The sequence below is a fragment of the Charadrius vociferus genome, unplaced genomic scaffold (assembly GCF_000708025.1).
Source record: "Charadrius vociferus isolate BGI_N301 unplaced genomic scaffold, ASM70802v2 scaffold549, whole genome shotgun sequence".
NCBI lineage: Eukaryota > Metazoa > Chordata > Aves > Charadriiformes > Charadriidae > Charadrius > Charadrius vociferus.
Window position 1 is genome coordinate 1,125,782 of NW_009650103.1, and position 20,182 is coordinate 1,145,963.

At 52.1% G+C, this 20,182-nt stretch overlaps 1 protein-coding gene across 1 annotated transcript in view; it reads left to right on the plus strand.

The window, feature by feature from the left end:
• ADAMTSL2 (ADAMTS-like 2) overlaps positions 1-20,182 on the plus strand; it is a 25,974-nt gene continuing 5,792 nt past the window's right edge. The window contains exons 1-13 of the mRNA XM_009892250.1: positions 1-111; positions 1,167-1,312; positions 1,955-2,030; positions 2,437-2,539; positions 4,240-4,385; positions 4,489-4,612; positions 5,556-5,636; positions 6,637-6,812; positions 7,780-8,122; positions 8,823-9,204; positions 14,570-14,673; positions 16,609-16,735; positions 18,962-19,175. Of these exons, the coding sequence (XP_009890552.1) occupies positions 1-111; positions 1,167-1,312; positions 1,955-2,030; positions 2,437-2,539; positions 4,240-4,385; positions 4,489-4,612; positions 5,556-5,636; positions 6,637-6,812; positions 7,780-8,122; positions 8,823-9,204; positions 14,570-14,673; positions 16,609-16,735; positions 18,962-19,175 (2,133 nt within the window). The remainder of the gene's footprint in view (positions 112-1,166; positions 1,313-1,954; positions 2,031-2,436; positions 2,540-4,239; positions 4,386-4,488; positions 4,613-5,555; positions 5,637-6,636; positions 6,813-7,779; positions 8,123-8,822; positions 9,205-14,569; positions 14,674-16,608; positions 16,736-18,961; positions 19,176-20,182) is intronic.

Below are 20,182 nucleotides of genomic sequence, written 5' to 3' on the forward strand. Positions count from 1 at the left end.
ATGAAGATATCTAAGTGGAGGTGGAGCAGCATCTCCATCAGTGCGCGGTCCCAGCTGAGAGGCACCCTGGCCCTTCTTCTCGTGGGCAACATTGCCTTTGTCATCACTCAGGTAAGCGCGTCGCCTTGCTGGCGGGTCCCTGGGCTTTAAAATGGTGCGGTGTCGGGGATGGGTGACCCCTGGGACTTGCAGGACTGGTCCGTGCATGAGTGGGGTCTCCAGCAAATGTGGGGATGCATGATTTGGCTCATCTCTTTAGTCTGGGCTTAACCTAACTTGTACCATCTGTGGCTAAGCGGGTACGCAGATCATTTCCAGGGCTCTGGAAGGCCATGCCCTGCTCTTGGGTGAGCACCGCTTCCTCGGTCCCTGCAGTGCTCGAAGCTTTTATTTACTTTGCATGGACTATCATTATCCCTGTCCCAGTACACACAGAATTAACAGAACTCCCCTAACCAGCCGGTGATTCTGGGTGGAAAAATACATCCCTCCCCTGCCATGAGCAATCACTGGGACCCCCCAGGATGTTCTGTGCCCCTCGCGAAGGGGTGCAAATGCCTCACTGAGCGCTGGCACATGGTGGTGACACTGTCGCTGGAGCAGCTCCTTTGCCTTCTGACGCACAGTCGCGCTGCTGCCTGCGGTGGCTGAGGGGTGGGAGGTGGGGGTGTCAAGGACCCTCCATGGCCCTCAAGTGACAAGCCTGTACTTGCAAAGAGAGCCCACGGGCTCCTCCAGCCTGCTAGCGTCCATCGGCGTGTTCTCCTGCTGCAGAGTGGATTTGCAAGGGTTTGCTTAAGGTTTCAGTAAAGGTTTTGGCTGCGCCCAGCTCTTCAGCTCCCTGAACTCACTGTGGAGCAAGAGTCAGAGAGCACCAAAAGGTTTAGGGTTGTTTGGGAGCTCGGTTTTGCCAACTGAGCGAAACAATGAACATTTCCTTTCCTGAGGAATCCCAAATATTGCCATTTAATTCCAATTTGTAATGAAAACGCAATTGGAAAAATCCAGGCTTTCTTGTGAGATGGAAATCTCAGACTTGACCTCAGGTGGAGAAGGAGATGCCCTGTTTGCTCGGGGCAGGCCGGGCGAGGGATGCCCTCTGCCCACCCGCGCAGGGTCTGCGGTGTGGGTGCCAACTGCTTCTTCTCTCCCTTCGTTGCCTCGAGCAGGACCTGACGCAGACCTCCAACAGCCTGGAGGAAGGGGCAGACGTCACCGCGTACTGGTGGGGCGAGTGGACCAAGTGGACGGCGTGCACCAGGACCTGCGGAGGAGGCGTCAAATCCCAGGAGAGGCACTGCCTGCGGCAGAGGTACGGCGCCCGCCTGCCGGGGTGCGGGGAACTCCAGCTTGCTGGAGGTAGACTTGATCCAGAAGGTCATCGCTCAGTAGATAAGCACTGGTGAAAAGGTGTTGTCTGGCAAACGCTGCTTGTGCAGAAGGTAAGTATGTCTCTGAGCATGCTGCCATGAGGATGCTGTGTCCTGGGCATCCCTGCCAGGAGGACCAGCCAAGCTATTCCTGTGCTGGCCCTGAGGTTTCTCCTGCGGGGATTAGTGCGTACGGGCAGCAGGCATCGCCTAAGCCTGTTCTCAAGGCTTCTGGGCACAGCAGTGAGGACACTGTGGTGCAGGGTTGGTTGGGGACCCGCTGATTCTGGCTGCTCTGTGCATGGCTCTGCCGTCTCTGGGCTGTGTGGTTGCCAGAAGGTACCTCGCAAACCTTGTCCCCAGGCCCCTGTCCCCATGGTACCTCCTAGGATGCTGTAAAAAGAATAGTCGGTGCTGCAGGTAACAAAGCCAGAGAGACCTGTGCTATCAACTCCAGTGAGACTGTGCTAGACCTCGGTGTAGCTCTGCTACATGGAGACTGATCGGAAGCCGGGGACAAATATATTTAAAAAAGGGTAAAGAAGGCTTTCTGACCCCTCTCTAACCATCATTTCTTTATTCAGAAGAAAGTCAGTGAGTGGGCTGGCTAATAAAACTTGCACTGGAACATCCAAAAGATACCAGCTCTGCAAAGTACAAGTAAGGATATCCTTTTTCTCATCAGGAACACTCGATATAAAATGTGGAAAGTCATGCTTGCTTCTTGCGATAGCATTTCTGGGCCCCTTGGAAAGGGGACACCATTTGTCCTGTAGCTGTCACCCCATTGCCCCTCCAAGCAACAGGAGTGCCCTCCTTTGGTGCCCGTCACCACTGTGTCAGGGCTTTGGGCTTTTTGCCTGCACTGGGGGGCCATAAACCCAGCGGGTGGTTCTTGCACCATCTCCCGGGGGGGTTCCCCTGGCTGTCCCTGCAGGGGGAGGAGGAGGAGGATGTGGCTCGGGATGGGGCAGGCGATGGAAACGCTCCTTGCAGCCGGTCGAGGTGTGCCAGAAACTTTTCCCACATTTTGTTGTCATCAGGATATTAATGTATCCCATTCTAGGAGTGCCCCGCGAACGGAAGGAGCTTTCGAGAGGAGCAGTGTTCATCATTTAACTCCCATGTGTATAATGGCAGAACGTATCAATGGAAACCTTTATATCCTGGTAACAAGACATTCTTTGTGTGTTTCATAATGCTTAGCCAAAATATTTTGATAGTTATGATGCCATAGCCTGCAGGGAGGCTCCTCCTCTGCTGTTTTAAAGTGATTTTTATTTTTCAGAGACACAATCAGCTGTCTCCCAAGTTCAAAGGCGCGTTTTGCAGCTGCAGGGTAGCTTAAAAATAAGATAACAACATGAATTTGTGGCTGCAGCCTGTGTCGGTCACAGCTCCGGAGGACCAGAGAGCTGAAAGGCTGGAGGAGGATGCGAGAGCACGGGGCGATGGACTGTGCTGGCAGGGAGAGTCCGGCTCACTGGAACAAGTGTCCTTTGAGCTGGGGCTGTTACTGGCCGCGCTGCGTTTCGGTGACATTTGCTGCCTCCCACACCCTTCACGCGCTCTGTCAAATGTCACCGAGATGCAGTTTGGTCATCTGGGGTGAGCGACGCAGAGCTGCAGCAATAACTTAAGAGTCAGAGACTGAGATTTCATTTATTTTTTAGGCTCCTAACTCCCATCAAAATCAAGCGTTAAACAAAACTCACGGCCAATTTTTAGAGGTGTGGGGAAGCCGGGACCCGTGTCCTGAGGAGAAGGCTCCTGAGCGCTGGTTCCTCACATTCACAGCGCCATGTGGGTCTCTAAAAATAGAGAAGGGGTCTAACGCGGCTTTCTTATTTTAGGCGGTCTCTGTACATACCTAAGATCAACTATGCTTCATGAAATTACTTGTTGCCTCCTTTTATGTGAAACAAGCCCCTGTCTCGCCAGCCGTCTTGGCAGGGTCAGCGTGGCGGATCTCAGCCCGTGGCAGGCTGGTTACCTATAGCTACTTGGCCGCTTTTGTCCCTTTCCTATGGCGAGGCGACAATTTCTTTAAACGTATTTGCTCTTCAAGATGATTCACCAGAATAGTTACAGTGAATTGTTTTGTTTTTTAGCAGGCGTTCACGTGGCTCCTGGGGGATTTGCAGAATAATGTTTTCACATTGATGCTGTCTTGCTTGGGCACGCAGGCCAGTGGGTATATGACCGCTCCCTAGTTGGCAGAGTTCGACATTTAGCGTTGGGTTTCTGATGCAAATATGAATTTGTCATTTGCTGCCTGTGGATATTATAAAATGTGGGACTACCGTGCCAGCGGATGCAACCGGCCAGTTGCCTGCAGAAAGCAAAGGGTGAATTAAGTCCAACTTGGGTGAACGTTTATGGCAAAGTTCTTATGTTTTAAGCTGCTGTGGTTTTGAATACAGTCTTACTTGTCTACGTATTTATAACAGTATAACCATGTTAATTTAACTCATGTATTAAATGTTGATGTGCGAGCATGCGTTTGTTTGTGTAATGTGTGCATGTCTCACCGCTGCAAGTCCTTGCACAGAATAGTGGCCGGTACGGCTTCGGTGCATCCCCCGGGGCTGATGTTAGCGGTACGTTGGCATCACCGGGTGCTCCCATCCCTGGCAGCAGAGGGGACTGTGCAAAGGTTTGCAGCAGTGGGCTGTCACGCTCTCAGAAGTGCGATCTCCTGTCCAGCCTGAAGCACAAGAGATGGCAGCTTCTGAAAAACCCGCTGGCTGCTGTGCAATTGTGCTGTTGCTGCTGTTGTTTTGCTTGGCAGAGATTCATTGACATTGGTAGGATGAAAGTTATTGTGTTTCTGCTGTTTTGAATATATCTTTATATCCTTTCCCCTTAGATGACTATGTTCACATTTCTAGCAAGCCCTGTGACCTCCATTGCACCACTGTGGATGGTCAGAGACAGTTAATGGTTCAGGCTCGGGATGGAACATCCTGCAAATACACTGATTTCCGAGGGGTTTGCGTGTCTGGAAAATGTGAGGTTGTTAAACATTATAGCAAAAATATTGTTAGTAGCATTCAGAAAATTACACTGGGTGCGACATCTGCCTGACCCTCAATACTCTATTTGTGCATTTTTGTAGCCCATTGGGTGCGATGGCATTCTCTTTTCCACCCACACCTTGGATAAATGTGGAGTTTGCCAAGGAGATGGGAGCAGCTGTACTCACGTGACCGGCAGTTACCGGAAAGGAAATTCTCATCTTGGTAAGGCTTTTGGGGACCTTTTGCTTTATTTGTATGAGAGGGTTATTTTTTAAATGTATTTATTTTTTGATAAACTGCTTTCAGCTCTTCCCAACTGCCCTGCTTCGGTTTTTCCCATGTGTTCTGGGTGCCTCAATGCCGCTTGTAAATTTGGGAGGGGAAAGCCTTCTTTAAAGAAAAACAGTAACTTTGCACGATGCTTGTCAGCAGCCTGAGGTCTCTGATGCTGAATGGTGCAAAAGGGTTATGCAAGAGGCTGGCGTCTATTTTAGTCTTATTTCTCATGACCCTGTAAGACTAGAAATAAATGATTTGTAATAACAGGAAGCTGGGGTGTTTTGAAAGACCAGGATTTCCAGAATTAGCGTGGTGTAGAGCGACAGAAGCTACTTCTCCTAAGTATAGCCCTCTAACTCAGGAATAATGATTCATGCTCTCTGAGGGTCAGTTTGAGCTGGAGCACGCTGCAGGAACTTCAGTGGCCTTAGGAGGACTTGTCCCATCGCTTACCTCGTGCGAAGCAAAGGGGGAACCAAGCTGTAACCTCTCGCTGGGCTTTCAGGGGGACCAGCTAGCGCAGGGTTCAATACTGAACCGCAGGACAGCTTCTCTAGCTAACAAAGCAGTCTTCAGAGATCTTTTCTTATACCAGTTTACCTAAATCTGATATTTGTGCATGTAAAGATTGCATCCTTTTTCCCCTTGGCTGTGTTTTTCCACCATAAACCAGGATGCACAGTTTACGCATTTTGTCTCCTATTATGGATAAAGTCCTGTTTGCAGCCTAGCAGTTATCAACATTAGGTTTTTTTAATCCATGACTCCTTATAAATAATTTTGGATCGAGGCCAGTTTGCTTGATATGTTGCAGTATTGACTACTGAGTGTTTCATTCAGACCATTTGTTACAAAGATCCTTTCATTAATCTGTAGTTTCCCATAGGCTATTCTCTGGTAACGCACATTCCCGCTGGAGCAAGGGATATCCAGATAGTGGAACGGAAAAAATCCGCAGATGTTCTGGGTGTGTATAACCTCTTGGTACTTCCCTACAATGCGTGCCTATACTGGCTAATGCTTTTTCCAACGCGAAGATGAATGTAGTTTTACTGCAGACATGAGCTAAATCCATAGTCAGTGTAAATCACAACCAGGTTGTCTAAGCCAGTGCGTTGCTCCTCTCTGCAGTCGGAGCACCTGGGCTGTATATAGCTCCGATTGCTTTAACGCAGGAACTGTTGGTCAATGTGATTGCCGCTTCAGTGCGTTATGACAAATATGCCTGGTGCCAGGTCAGAGAGAGCAGAGTGACTTCGCCTCTCTTGTGATCCCCTTGGTCTTCTCCCGCTTGGGGAATGTGCGACGGCCACATGACAACAGCACCAGGGGGATGTGACCTACACGTTGCCTCGCTGAAGTGTTGGTGGCCACGCCACCCGTCTCACGATGGAGGTGGCAGAGCCGCTCAGGAGGAGCGTGAGAAAACCTGGACTTGCCCAAGAGAAGCACATTTGCTACCGTCAGGCTCTGAGGCTGCCTCAGAGGCTGCACATTGTGGCCATGTGCAGGGAGGCTTGAATGAAAAAGGCTTGGTTTCGTGCAGTTCCTAATTAGTTCTGGATGATCTGTCTTGGGCCACTGCTGGGTCAGGTGGCAGCAGCTCGGTGCTCCCAAGGAGGCAACTCCTGCTGTCGGCCATCTGACCTTCTGCTTGTTGTCTGCAGAGCTGTGATTATTAAATGTTCATGCTGTGCTCGTGCCAAAAGGGTGCGAGGAGCCACGGACTAGCATGAGCCATGTACCCAGGAGCTTGTGATGTAGTGGGATGCATGGCCCAGAACTCTGGGCACATAATCGCATGACATGTGTTGGAAGTAGGTGACAAATGCACTGTGATGTAGGAGAAACACTCGTTTTATTACTGTGATGCTCTAATAATTTTATCCCCGGAACGAACAAGTGGCAGTATCACATACCTCTGCTCTTACCTGTGGTGGCACTCATTTTTTCTTTCTCGTTTGAAGCTGTGGCTGATGAAGCCGGGTATTATTTCTTCAACGGGAACTACAAAGTTGACAGTCCGAAGAACTTCAACATTGCAGGCACGGTGTTCAAGTACCGCCGGCCCATGGATGTTTATGAGACGGGCATAGAGTATATTGTTGCACAAGGACCGACAAATCAAGGGTTGAATATAATGGTGAGCTTTGACTTTTCAAGTTTGCGAGGCCGGGGGTGACGGGGAAGGGAAAATCTACCTTGGATGGAGGAAGGGGTGGGCGTGGGAGCGGAGTCCTGCTGTGGTTTCCCAGCTCTCCTGGGCAGCTCGAGGAGGGGAGTGGGAGCAGTGACTGTGCCCAGTGCCTTGCACAAACCCATTTTACTTGCGTCAGTGCTCCTGAGTGCAGGCAGGGCTGTGAATAACGAACGTGGGCTTGGCGACCCCTCGCTCTGCAGGGAGAAGATGCCTCAGGCATTGCGGGGGGATTTCTCTTCTACTCCTCAGTATTTTTATCCAAGTTACCTGGCAGGAAAAGTAAAAATAAGAAATCGGGCCAGATAGCTTACAGAAGTGCACAAAACTTGAACCCCAACCCTTTCTTGAAAGCAAACTATCTAAAAACAGACATATGAAGAAAAGTAATTTAATTTTTCTTCTGGGCAGCCAGCCAGAGCCCAACTCTTGCCATCCTCCACATAGCCCCGGGCTCCTCTGGAAGGGGAAGGGATGGTTGCTTGGGTGCTTATAAAGCATTGGACCAGTAAGAGGTCGCAGTGCATCAGCTGTGAGTCCCCATCCCCAGTAGGGATGTAGTAGCTGAAGGCGTGTGTGCATGCTCTTCATAAAGCTACAAAATACACGTTTGCAAGTGATGGTGGATAACTTGTGAAGTGGCTGTCTCAAGTCGCTGGTTGCTCAGTGGCAGAGGATGGAGCGTGACCTGCAGCTCCCAGTCCCTGAGCTGGGGCTGATCCCCAGGGCGGTGCAGCCAAATAACCCTTGGAAAATTGTGCTGGGCTCCAGTTGTGGGAAGTTGGCAACATGGTGAAAAACAGATTGGAAATAGGAACGTAGATGCTCACCAACTGTCAAGTCCAAGATGAATCACAAATTTTTGCATGCCATATATACACTGCATCCGCTAATAATTTAATTTGTTTGCTAGGTCTGGAATCAAAATGGCAAGAATCCATCCATCACGTTCGAATACATCCTCCTGAGGAAGCCACACTCAAAAAATCTGCAGCCCATCTACTACACCTTCTCCGAGTCAGATAGTGAAGAAAGCAGAGAGTTCGATGGAGACGTGCCATTGGGTTTTATCCAGCACAACGCAACCTATTTTGGGAAAATATCCAGGGAAAGGATAGACTTGGAGAACCAGGTGTTTGGAAGGCAGGACACGGAGGAAGATTTAAACTTGAGCAAAGGTCAGGAAACCAATGAGGTCTATGAAAGAGCAGAAACAATTGACTGTGAGCCAAAACTGAAGGGCAAACAACCCCAAGGTAAGGAGGAGACTTGGGCCTCACTGTTCTGCTTCTCAGAGCTCTTGTTGAGAAACGCTCTGTTTCTACCTCTGGTGATTCTGCTGGTTTGTTTTTTGGAAACCTTGGAAAGTTCTTTAAAATGTCTCTGCTCATAAATCCTCTTTGCCCTTCAGGTTCTGGTTTCTGGCGGGTGGGGGGGTGGTGGCCATGGGTAAGGTCTCCCCGCTGGTGCCCTGCTGTGCTTCGCCTCATGCCAAGGACAGGAGGGAGCCCTGGATGCACAGAGGTCCCTGTCACAACATCTTCCATCACCTCCCACCTCTGCCCAGCCCCCAGCAACCTCCTTCCCACTCCAGTCCCTTGGGTATCCCGCCACCAAACTGCCTTGAGTGCTTTCCCAGCATGGCTGCATGGGCTGTGGGGCCAGGAGGGCATCTTCCTTTCTGACCTCTGCTATTGCTTGGGGCAGCGCTGGCAGGTGCTGAGCTCTCCTCTGGCCGTGCGACAGCGGGATGAGACCCACAGAGCTGCACACTCTTCCCAAAGGGGTACAACCCCACGAGATTCCCCCTCCCCAAGACCCCAGCTCCTGCCTCTAGCCTCCCCGCGGGCTGCTCAGGCTCCGGCGTGCCCCCGCTGCTCTGGGCTGCTTTCGCCTGCCAGCCTGAATGCATTTTGTGGTTGTCACTGTTGTTTCCCCCTGTTGGCTCCAATCTAGATTCAAACGTAACCAGGTCTACTTACCAGACAGACCATGACGACAGAGAGTTTGACCCCAGGTTCACCTCCAGGGAATTCCTCTCGGAGAACGCCATCACGGACAAGCTGCTGGACAAGACCTCGGACTCCAAGGAGTTGGTGCTCAACATGACCATGAACAGCATCTTTGCCCAGGGAGACCCAATCAATTCTGTGGGGTCACATATTGACAGTCTCTACGTTGACTACGAGGACACTGATGGCATTGTGACCTACACCATTAATAGCACCTACATGGAGCTGAGCAATGGCAAAGCCATCAACACGTCTGCAGAGACACCGTTTTCAAATGCCACTGTCACCATGACCAGCCCTCAAGGGAACAGAACCCACAAAGCAAGGTAGGAGACGTGTCTTTGACTATAGTCAATCCTCTTTATTGCTGTTCTCAACTCATAATAGCCCTGTACTCAATGTAGACCCCATAGCATGGTTTCTATCTGCTTTGGAAGCCAGAAGGTAAGTGGGGGTAGGATGATGGATGTGAAAGCTTTGTGTCGGGTTTTTTTTTTTTTTTGGAAGGAAGGGCCAGAGGTTTGGGAGCAGAAAGTCAAGAGAGCATTTAAGCAAGAGGAAAACTCACTTCCCTCCTTACTGGGGATGTTGGCAAGTCCATGCTGATGGCTGTCAGCTTGCACATTGCTCTGCCTGTCATAGCTCGTTGTCAGAGCCATGGCTGTAAAGGAGCCTCTTCCTTTCGTCTTCTCTTGACACCCTGCTCTGATCCCCCAGCCCCTTCCTCTGAGCTCTGATGCAGCAGAAGTTAGTCCTGGCCCCTTTTTACCCACCCTGTTGACTGCCACCCACGATCCTCCTCACTTGCGTGGGCAGGAACATGCTTCCAGCAGCTCCCAGGGATGGCCCTGCCTGCTTAACTGCTGCTGGAGGCGCAGAGCAGGACAACAGGAGCTCTTCTGAAGGGCCTGCAGGAATAGCCTGGGTTTGCTGCCTTGATGGATGCAGCAGCAGTGCAATTAGTCACCGCTTTGACAAGAATATCAAAAGCTCTCCAGTGGCATCTCATTGATTGATATTAGGGCCGTCACTTCAGGGTTCCTTGAATGGCTGGTTTGGAGCGGTATTGTTATAAAATCTAGTGGGAAGGTTAAAAAAAAAAAAAAAAAGGGCTTAATCTATCTTTAGCAACAAAATTCATCCAGGCAAGGATGTGCTGGAGGAAAGGGAGTCTCAGGACAGTGGTGGTCCACAAGCCTGTCCAGGGTCTTTTGGGGTGCCCTGGGGCTCTCTGGGCAGCAGCCACAAATTAAAGCAATCTGCAGGGTCTGAAATTGGGGCTTTGGGAGTCATCCAGGTCCCAGACCCGCAGCTGGGCACTTGGGTCCTGCTGTGCACCCCCACAGTTTGTTTGGGGCCCGCGGCATCCAAGTGTCCCCTATGGGTCTCCTCCTGGCTCTGCTGTGACTCTCCTGTCCCCCAGTCTTCACCAAAAATGAAAAGCATGGGTTGTGATGCTGAGCTTCAGAGGACTTGAAGCACTGAGCAGATGCTCTCTGGTTATAGTTAACTGTATTTACCTAGAACTTACACGAGCTTATGCTAAAGAAACTTATCCTAAAGAAAATGTCCATGCAGCCAAACGTATCAACAAACTTCTTAATGATAAGAACATGAAAACAGGGCCAAGGGCTTGAGTCTATCATCTCTTCTCGTGGCTTGGCTTGGAAGCTCTGCCTTCAGCTGCCAAAGCAAGCATTTCATTAGCACTCTGACAGGCGAGGGCAGCGCCGGCAGCTCTCCTGCCTTACCGTGCCGTGGGGCTGAGGAAGGGGGCTGTCCCCCCCTTGGTCCTCCTCTGGTACCCACCACGCTCCCTGGGTGGCCTTGGCTGGCGCCCTGTGCCCACACCTCTCTCCCAGTAGCTGTTAAAGGGGTCTAATGCTTTCCTGCCTCCTGGGAATAAAGGAACCTTGATGCGCTTTTAAAATCCGGAGCAGCTCGGATCAGATCAGTCGCAAAAGACTGTCGATGACTCCAGTGCAGTGTTTTGTGGTGTTTAAAAGCTCCTTGCCCCATCGCTGACTGCCTCCGTAGTGAGGACACCGGGCAGGGATCTGAACCCCTTCAGGAAGGATAGATACCCAGCACTGCCATTTTTTTCTCCCCATTCTTCCCTTGGTTTTGTTCTACAGTGTTTCCCTCTTCTTCCCCCCGCCCCCAACTTTCTCTAGAATAAAATAAGAGCTTTTCAGGTCTAAATGTTAATATCCCAAAAAGTTTTGGCTGCGTCCAGGTCCAGCTGGGGCTATAGCCTGGGCTGAGGGATGCCCCACTCCTCGCTGGCTCCTGCTGTGAAGCTGTGGGGGGTGGCTGAAAGGCCGGTGGAGGCAGATGTGGGGCAGTCGGGGTGCAGGAACCGTGCTGTTGGGAGGCATGTCATTTTATTCAAAAAAAAAAAAAAAAGAAATCAGTGAGGGGAAGGCAACAAAACAACTTGCACCTCATTTCAGGAGCCTTCACCCACTGCATGGAGGTGTTGCTCTCCATCCCAACAGTTCAGAAAGTCCCATCATGTCATTGGCAATTAGAGCATCTGCATGTGGGGGCACTTGTGGAGGAGGGAGAGACGGGTGCGTTTGGAAGCTCAGGGTCCGGCTGTTCTGCCCCCACCACGAGGACGGGCGATCCTCCTTCCCAGGGGACGGGGCAGAAGGGACCGTGTCAGGACAACCTGCTTCTGCCCTGCCTTTATCACTTCCCCCAACTTCGTATTTATTACTTCAAGCCCAGTTGCAATCGTAACGCCATGTATCTCCTGGGTGGGAATGATGGATGAGGAGCTCAGGTCACTGGGGCCAGGGTTAAAGCTCCTGCTGGCACCCAGCACAGCGGGATGGAGCCCGTGCTGGCAGCGGGATGCGGTTGTGGGTTTGACACGTCAGGGGCAGGGTGCTGGAGCATGGGGCATGTGAAGAGTGTTGGGGGTTGGACATGTTTCTCCAGGAGGAAGGGCAGTGGAGGGCTCGGCCAGAAGCTGCGCTGAAGGAACTGGTGATGGGGCACGAAGGGAAACCTCTTGCCCCGGGTGTGGGGCAGGGTGGGGGATCCCCATCCTTGGAGATTGGCAAGGCCCTGTGGGACCCAGTCTCTTATTGGGGTCAGCCTAGTTCTGGGCAGGAACTTGAACTTGAGACCTCCCAAAACCTTCCCCGGCTCAGTTTGGGCTGGACGGTGGCTTTTTTGCTCATTTTCGTTCCCTGTCAATGATTAAGCAAGGGAGGATCATCTCTTTTCAGACTGTAACCAGGCAGTCTGTACAAGCGAGACAGTGCTGGTTAGAGGTGGGGCATTTTATTTCTTTCTAAACTGTTGCAGTTCTTAGCGTGGACGGGGTTATCCAGTTACAGGAGCACCTCCCACCAGCGTGGCACGTTATATTTTTGCTCTGGGACCAAGCTCTGCTGGCACGGGAACGGGTGGCTCTTGTGCCTCGGTAGGGATGCAGTGCTGCTTGTCCTCTCCTGGAGCAGATAAAGTCTTTCTGTGGCATTCCAGGGCAGGTCCAGGCACCCTTCAGCCCATGCCTGTGCTGCAGCGTGCAGCCAGCGCTGATCCTGCAACGGGAGCCATGAGCCCCCCCCCACCTTTGCTTAAAAATAAAAACTGAAATAAAACAGAGAAATGTCATCCCAGGGACTCTGAACTCTGATCTGCGGTGTTCATGTGCACTTGTTAGGATTATTTTTCTGCTACGGGGACCGTTTCGGGAAGACGGGCAGCCCAGACCTCAGCTGGGAGCGAGGGACTGGTGCTGGCTTCTGGTGCAGTTGCTTGCTTGAAAAGCAGATGCAAAGGGCAGGCAGGGGAGAAAATACTTGACTTTACACAAAAGCTCATAATAAAGAGAAAAATTATGAAAGAAAAGAGGAAAAGCCCCACCAGCTCTCTAGGACAATGTGCTGTTGTTTGCATTTAGAGGAGAACAAAATGACAGTTTTGTCTTTGCGTGAAATGCTGAGAACAAAACGCTGCCCTATGACCAAATGTCTGATTTGTCTGGAAAGAACTTGTCCCTGCGACCTCGTTATGCATAGAAGCAGCTCTTTATTTAGGATCACATACATTAAAGGGACACTGTTGAAAGATTTTCTGTCCTCAGACGTAGTATAAAGTTTATTTTGAAGCTTATTTTCTCCTTTCAAGGGAGAGGAGTCCCGGTCACAGGATAACTTGGTGGTTTTTTGGTGCCTCTGAGAGCAGGGTATAGACATGAGGCTCTGGGTAATACCCTGTTTTCCAGGCAAATTAAAGTACGAAACCCAGATGTTGACTCTGTTTTAACCGATCTTACTGAAAACTGTCATCTTGTGAGCCCTCTCCTGGCTGGGTGGCAGCAGGCAGCCCCCCGCCGGCAGCCGGGGTCAGGGGCTGATGCGGGTCCCCAGGCAGAGCTGTTTTGACAAGATAAAGAACTATTTATAGTGAGCCGAGGTTGTTATTTTTCCGAAGGAAAAAAAAAAAAAAAAAGTCACAGTCATTTCGGTTCCATTTCAAACGCAGGAAGCGACCATTTGCCAAACTGACAGAGCAAAATCAAACAGGGAAAATGAGATTGTTGTTGTTTTTAATCCTTCTGGAGGCTCAGTGCTGGCGGTGGAAGGAGGGTGGGTCCAAAAGGAAACGGCTGGATTCTCAACAGTGTCCTTTTAAAGGTTGATTTGATAGACTAGACCTCAACTTTTTCTTAAGAACAACTAAATAAGGCAATTTCAGAGCTTCTGCTGCCTAGAAATCATACGAGCTGCATATCTCGCCAGGCCAGAGACAACTGGATGTCAGGATCCAACCTTGTACGCTATTTCAGTGTAGCCGTTTCAAGGGTTTGAACGAAGGTATGAGAACAGAATTGAAGCCTTTTGTTGTAAAGGTGCAGTATCCCTGACGCGTTACAACCTTACAGCATGTAGGACGCACTGAACTGGGAGAAGCTGTTATTCTTGCTTTGACAAATGCTTTTTTTGTACACCAGGCTGACTCCGTTACTCCTTTCCCGATGGTAGAGCACAGAGTGGATATGAGAGATGCAAATTACCTATCTAAAATAAACCAAACCAAACCAAACAAACCAAGAGTCGCAAAAGCAGCGGGTAGGCAAATGGCATGCCTCGGTGTTTAATAGCAAAGCGTGCTTCGAGAAGCAAGCTGATAAACTCCCGTGCCACGTGTAGGCTTTCGGAAGGAGTGAGCTGCTGAGATTTGAGCAGCCGAAAGCTCTGCCGTGTTGAGCAGCACGAGTCGGCGTGCCCGGCCCTGGAGACGCAGGGGAGGAGATACTGCACCTTTAGTCGCTGTATGCTGAGGGCCAGGTGTATTTGAGCAGAAAATGCAAACTTTGTTAAATTCTGAACTGTTTCTACTTGTGGGTATTTTTATCCCATTCTCTCTATTTCTAGACAGTGGAAGCTCTGCCTCTAACCGGGCTGGGGATTCTACTTGGGGCTCAGGACAGGTATGTTGTGAAACAAACCAAACTGATTAAAACAAAAAAAAACAAACCCCAAAAAATCAGAAAAACCAAACCCAACCGCCAAACAAAGCAAATCCCCTCCCAAACCCGAACCCAACCGTACTGCAGCCTGCTGGCAGATGTGTGTGTCTGACGTGGCCTATCACCGCTCGCCTTGTAAATGCCTTTTTTTTTGTTTTGTTTTGTTTCTTTTTTTTTTGTTTTTGTTTGCTTATCGCTAGAAACAGATTGAAGTTGTTAAGAAAGGGCCAAGGTGTGAGTGCTGCTGACATGTACAGGTGGAAGCTTTCCTCCCATGAACCCTGCAGCTCTACATGTACCACAGGTAGTTATAAGAAGCAGCCAAATTCTGCACAACCGCTGAAAATCACCTCGTGTGTGAGTCACTTTTATGTCTGTTAGGGATGGGAAGGACCTGGTGATGTTGTAGGGGATCTCGAGATCTCTGGAGCTGGTTTAGTACCACCCCAAATCTGCTCCACCAGGGTGCAAATGTGGGGAGAGGAGCCGGGGGCCGAGAGCGTGCAAAGCCCATCCGCCTTGCGGGTGCGTCGGGGACGAAGAGTTAGTGCCCGGCGTGTCCATCATCCTGCAGAACACCCTTCCTCGGGGGAGCTCTGAACGTCACCCTCGCTTCCCAGCCCAGCGGGGACATGCTGGGGCTCGGCAGGACCCCCAAACCTGTGCTGAGTCTCAGCATATTGCCTTTTTTTTTTTTTTCTTCTTCTTTTTCTGTTTTTTGGTTTTTTTTTTTCCCTTCCTCCCCTTTTTGACCATTCAGAAGGGTTTGAAAAGCTCAGCTGCTTCCCCACAGAGTGAAATTTTGAAGATTGTTCAGCTCTGGCAGGAAACAAAATAGCATTTGGCTTTTTGATTTTGTTTTGTTTCTCCCACTCCTTCTACCCTGGAGCCCCATCTCGGCTGCGAGGGTGTAAATCTGGAACAGGGATGTAGATGCCAGGGATATCAAAACCGAGCCTGTATTCTTTATGCATAAATTCCCCCTTTTTGCCCCCCCCAAAAAAAAAGCTTTGAGCTGCCTGATCTCTCCCCCCCTTTACTCTCTGCTTAAGGGGTGGTGGTCCCTGCGAGCCCATCACCTGTGATGGAGCGTGTGTGTGGGTCGTGCGCTCGCCTGCACCGCTCCCCCGTCCATGAAATAATCCAGATCCCGCGGTGCTTCTGGAATTAGAAAGAAGGAAAAAAGGGAGGAGAGAGGAGATTGCAATCTAAGGGGCATCTCTTAAAAGAGGATTTTATTTTTTTTTAAGCGTTTGTTCTCGTCCAGCAGACGCATGCCCGCAGCAGGAGCTTCGCAACCCGTCCCTTTTCCCGGGATCCCATCAGCCACGTCTTCTGGGACACTTTTGACTTCTTTGATTCCCTCTGAACAAATTTCCCCCTTGCTCGAGCCAGGCTGCTCTGCCCTGGTTTGCAGCTAGCAGAGAGAGGTTTTACTTAAATTTCTCCTTTCTCACTGCCTTTTCTTAATGACATATCGCAGAGAAGCACTACCGTGTCAAGAGCTGTAGATCTTTTTTTTTTTTTAGTTTCATGTAAACCATATGTTTCCCGAGAGCTGCGATTGTTGTTACCTGTAGCCAGAGCAGCCTCCTGGTCCCCAGCCAGGTCCCAGAATGGACTTCACAACATTTACTCTGGCACGGCAGGCTGCGGGGGAAAAGGTCTCAGTCTGACGACACCGGCTGCCTCCGCTTTCGGCTGGAGAGCAGGAGGCGCAGGTGCCTCCTTGGAAAGCCCCCGGGAGCCCTTCCCTGGCCCCGAGCGCTGGGGGTACCCGGGCACAAAGGGGGTGTTAAGGCGTCTAGAGAGAGCGGGGCTGGGGGGGGATGGAGTGGGTTGGGGACCGTTTTCTGTCCCGTCCGTGGGAGCTGATGGCTGCGAGGCGGAGGGAGCTGCCGAGCAGACTCATTGCCCTGAGCGTTTCCTATAAAAACGTGTTAGTCATATATTGATCTTGGTGGCAAGCCCTGGCGGGGGTGGCCGTGCCCGCTTTCGGAGCCGGCTAAACTCAACCGCGCTGCCCATGTTGGCTGGGTGGCCGCTGCGGTCCTCCCCTCCCGGCAGCATCCATGCCGCGGGCCAGAAGGTCTGGCTCGCTGCTTTCCATTGGGAGGAAGTTTTGGAAAATGTAGCTCAAAAGAGAAAAAAAAAAGAAAAAAGAAAAAAAAAAAAAGAGTTTGGATGTCAAAATCACCAAGCGTCCTCTGTTGTGTGTGTGTATTCTCTTTGAAACTAGGAGTGATGTCCACATATGCTATGTGTGTTCGCTATGATGGGATCGAAGTGGATGATACGTACTGTGATGCCATGACCCGTCCCGAGCCCGTCCATGAGTTCTGTGCTGGGAGAGAGTGCCAGCCAAGGTACCGCCTCGCCAGGGCGCTCCCGGGGGGCTCCGCGCTGTCTCTGCCGGGGGTGTATTTGGGGGAGGGGGTCAGTGTGGATTTGGGGAGGGAGGGGGAGGGGCAGCAGGGGTGGCCCGTACCACCCCCATCCCTCCTCCTCTCCCAGTTGCACCTGCCTGAGCCGCACTGGGACTCAGCGATACTTTGCTCCTGAGTCCTTTGCCCAAGCTGCCAGGTTAAAACTTCCGTAAATCCTGGCAGGGGTTGCACCCGGGGCTCCCATCGAGTCCAACCTCTGACAGTACGGGCAGTGTTCCGCCCTGGGCAGAGTGTGGAGGAGCGTGTGTGTGAATTGGGTGGAGGGGCCGGGCTGGCAAACTGTGCTGCGGATCCCGTTCTCTGGTCCCTTGGGCATCCTAAACGTCGCCGAGGTCTGCTTGTGTCAGGGCAAGAGCTGGTGCAGAGGGGAACCGGTGCTGGAAGTCCTTCAGAAGGTTTCTCTTCTGATGCGGTTCTTTATCCGAAAAGCCTGATGGCAGCCCCAAGTCCCAGGGGCACCTCCGCCGCCGGTTTGTAACCCGGGGCGTGCTCGTTGGAAGGTTTGCAAGTAACACCAGTTACGGGCAGGGCAGACTGGTGTCTGTCGAAGGGAGGAGGACTGTGACGGTGTCAGACTGTGGACGGGGCAAAGGGAGAAGGTCTGGTGCATGCCCTGGGATAGTGTAACTTCTGAACGGTGTAAAGCACAACCAGAGCGATGGCAGGGACCGGGTATGGCACGTGGTCCCTGGAGAGTGCTTGCTTTCACCTTGGGTAATTGTGAAGGAGGACCGGGGGAGGAAATCACGTGCCCTTTGCGGCGTCAGATCTCATTGAACCTCTCACGTTAAGGCTGAAAGCCAGGGCAGGCGGCGATTGAGGCAACAAAAGTGTGGGGAGGTGGATGGTGCTACTGCTGGGAACATACCCGCCCTGTAGACACCATGGGGTTTTTAATCTCTATTTGCATTCACTTTGTAATTTTTCAGCACAAGCATTAGGGCTCTTTTCATCCTTAGATTACCCCACTGGGCTTTTATAAAGCTGCCCCTCCTTGGAGTTGTGCTGTTCCAGCTCCCTGGGTTTGCACTGTAAAGAGAGAAGAGCTGCTCTGTGATTTACCGGTGGTTGGGGCTCGGCGGGGGGTAAACCGAGGAGCTGCCAGGAGCTCCGGCGGGGCGGCCGGGCACGCTCGCAAGCCCTTAGGCAGGCGGGATGCTGCTGGGGCTGGCAAGGCTTTTCCAACAGAAAGTGCTAAGAGAATTTTGCCTGATCTAGATGGGAAAGACCTTGGTTTCATTCCCCCTTCTGAATTTAGGTGGCACCTGTAAATGCGTGACATCTCCCTGCGGCTGCGTGCTGTGCCTGGAGCCCCATGTGGGACACGAGGCTGGCGTGCAGCGGGGGGGACGTGGCTCTCCTGCTCGGAGACCGGCAGCAGCGGGTGGCCCCGGGGGATGCACAGGGTATCCCCATGTCCAGAGGAGCTGTGAATTCTGATCCATTTAGATTTATAGATTTTTTTAATTCAGAATTGCTGTAATGTTACTGTACTATAAAAATCTTGACTTGTTATGTCTTTACCCTTGGTTTACAAGCTGCTCCCCTCTTGTGACATCAGGAGAATAGTGCCAGGGGACAGTAAGGGACAGGCGGTGTCTCGGAGCAGATCCCACCTCTTCCAGCCCATCGCATGAGGTTAGCAGAGTTAGACTGGTGGTGGTACACGACCCTCCGTCCCACTGGAGCTCAGACAGCTTTGTGTGACATTATTGCTGGGATTTGCAGGGTGACAGATGGTTGTGTCTTCTCCGTTCTTTAGCTGGACAGGCAAAACAGAGGGGCTGAATGTGGGCAAAAAGCATGGCAGAGAAATGCGCTGGCACACGCAGTGTTGCAGCGGCAGAGCGTGCGATATTATGCAATAAACTGCTCCGTGCATCACCACGCCAGCTCCTCCTTCCTCTCGGCAAACTGGTTTTAGCATCCACCTCCACGGGCATGAGCTCAGGTCTGCTGGGTGAAACCACCGTACGTTAATACATCCCATCCCACGGGAAAATCCCTCGCACGCTCTCAGCCTGACTGCAGCTCATTCCTATTGCAGCCGTCTCCCTCCAGCCGAGAGCAGGCAGGGGTTTCCCGTGGGATGCTCCGGCCCTGGTCCAGTCGTGCCCGGCGTGACGGCCTCTCTTGTCTCCGCAGGTGGGAGACGAGCAGCTGGAGCGAGTGTTCCCGCACCTGCGGGGAGGGCTACCAGTTCCGCATCGTCCGCTGCTGGAAGATGATCTCTCCGGGATTCGACAGCTCCGTCTACAGCGACCTCTGTGAGTCCGCTGACATCACCCGGCCGGACGAGCGCAAGGTCTGCAAGAACCCGGCCTGTGGTCCCCAGTGGGAGATGTCAGAGTGGTCCGAGGTAAGTCCCCGGGGGCTGCTGGCCCGGCAGCGCTGAGGGCGAGCGCACGTGCCTGCGCTTCTCTGTTCCTTTTCCAGTTTAAACTCATCCATAGCCATGGGGGATTCTGCCTTTTAGGGCGCTGGCTGCAGTCATTGTGCGTGGACCAGCGTGCATCACTAATTCTTTTCCCTAAAATGAAGCCCTGGGTCCCCTCCAGGTCCCCTCCAGGATGGGGAGGTCACCGCCATCCGTCACTCACGGTCTTTAACAGCACGCAAGGTGCTGGCATTGCCCGCTGAGAGAGGGCAGGAGCCCGCGGCTCCGATCCTCCCACCTTGGCAGCCCCTTCACCCCACGCTGTGACGTGCCGAGGAGGAGGTCCCATCCCCCTCCCACATGAACTACGTTCCATAAAATTCCCTTCTTCACCTCCAATTTCACCGCACCGCATGGAGAATGAAACCCTTTCCCAGCTGTGCCTGAAGCAGATCCCTAAAGCAGCCGGAAGATGTTTTTTGGTGGCTCTTTCAGGGCGCTGTGTTGCTGCTCTTGCTTCAGCTCGTTGGTTTGCTCGGGAAAACCTGGGAAAGGATTTGTGCCCCTGAATTTATCTCCAGGTGCGGCCAATGCTCCGGCACGTGGCTTGCAAATGTAAACCTGTGGCCACAACAAAACCAGTGCCGCTTCCTTGGGGATGCAGGACCGGTCTCCGAGCTCGGCTGTCCTGGGAGCCCGTCCCCTGGCTGCCACCGGCGTGGCGACGGGGTGACACTCGTGGTGCAGGGAGGGGGACGCAGGGGGACGCAGCACGGCTTGCAGGGAGCACATATAACACATGGGGCGTATAACTGTGCCCGTGCGTGGCCGGGAAACAGCCCTGCCTCTTCAGTGTCTTCTGTGAGCAGACTTGTGTGGAGAGAGTGAGATTTCGGGTCTGCGTCCGTCTCCGAGCTCGGGGGGGTGCCACCGCCAGTCCCCACGATGGTGACGGCTGCGCACAGAGGGCGGCATTTGTGCCCCGGAGC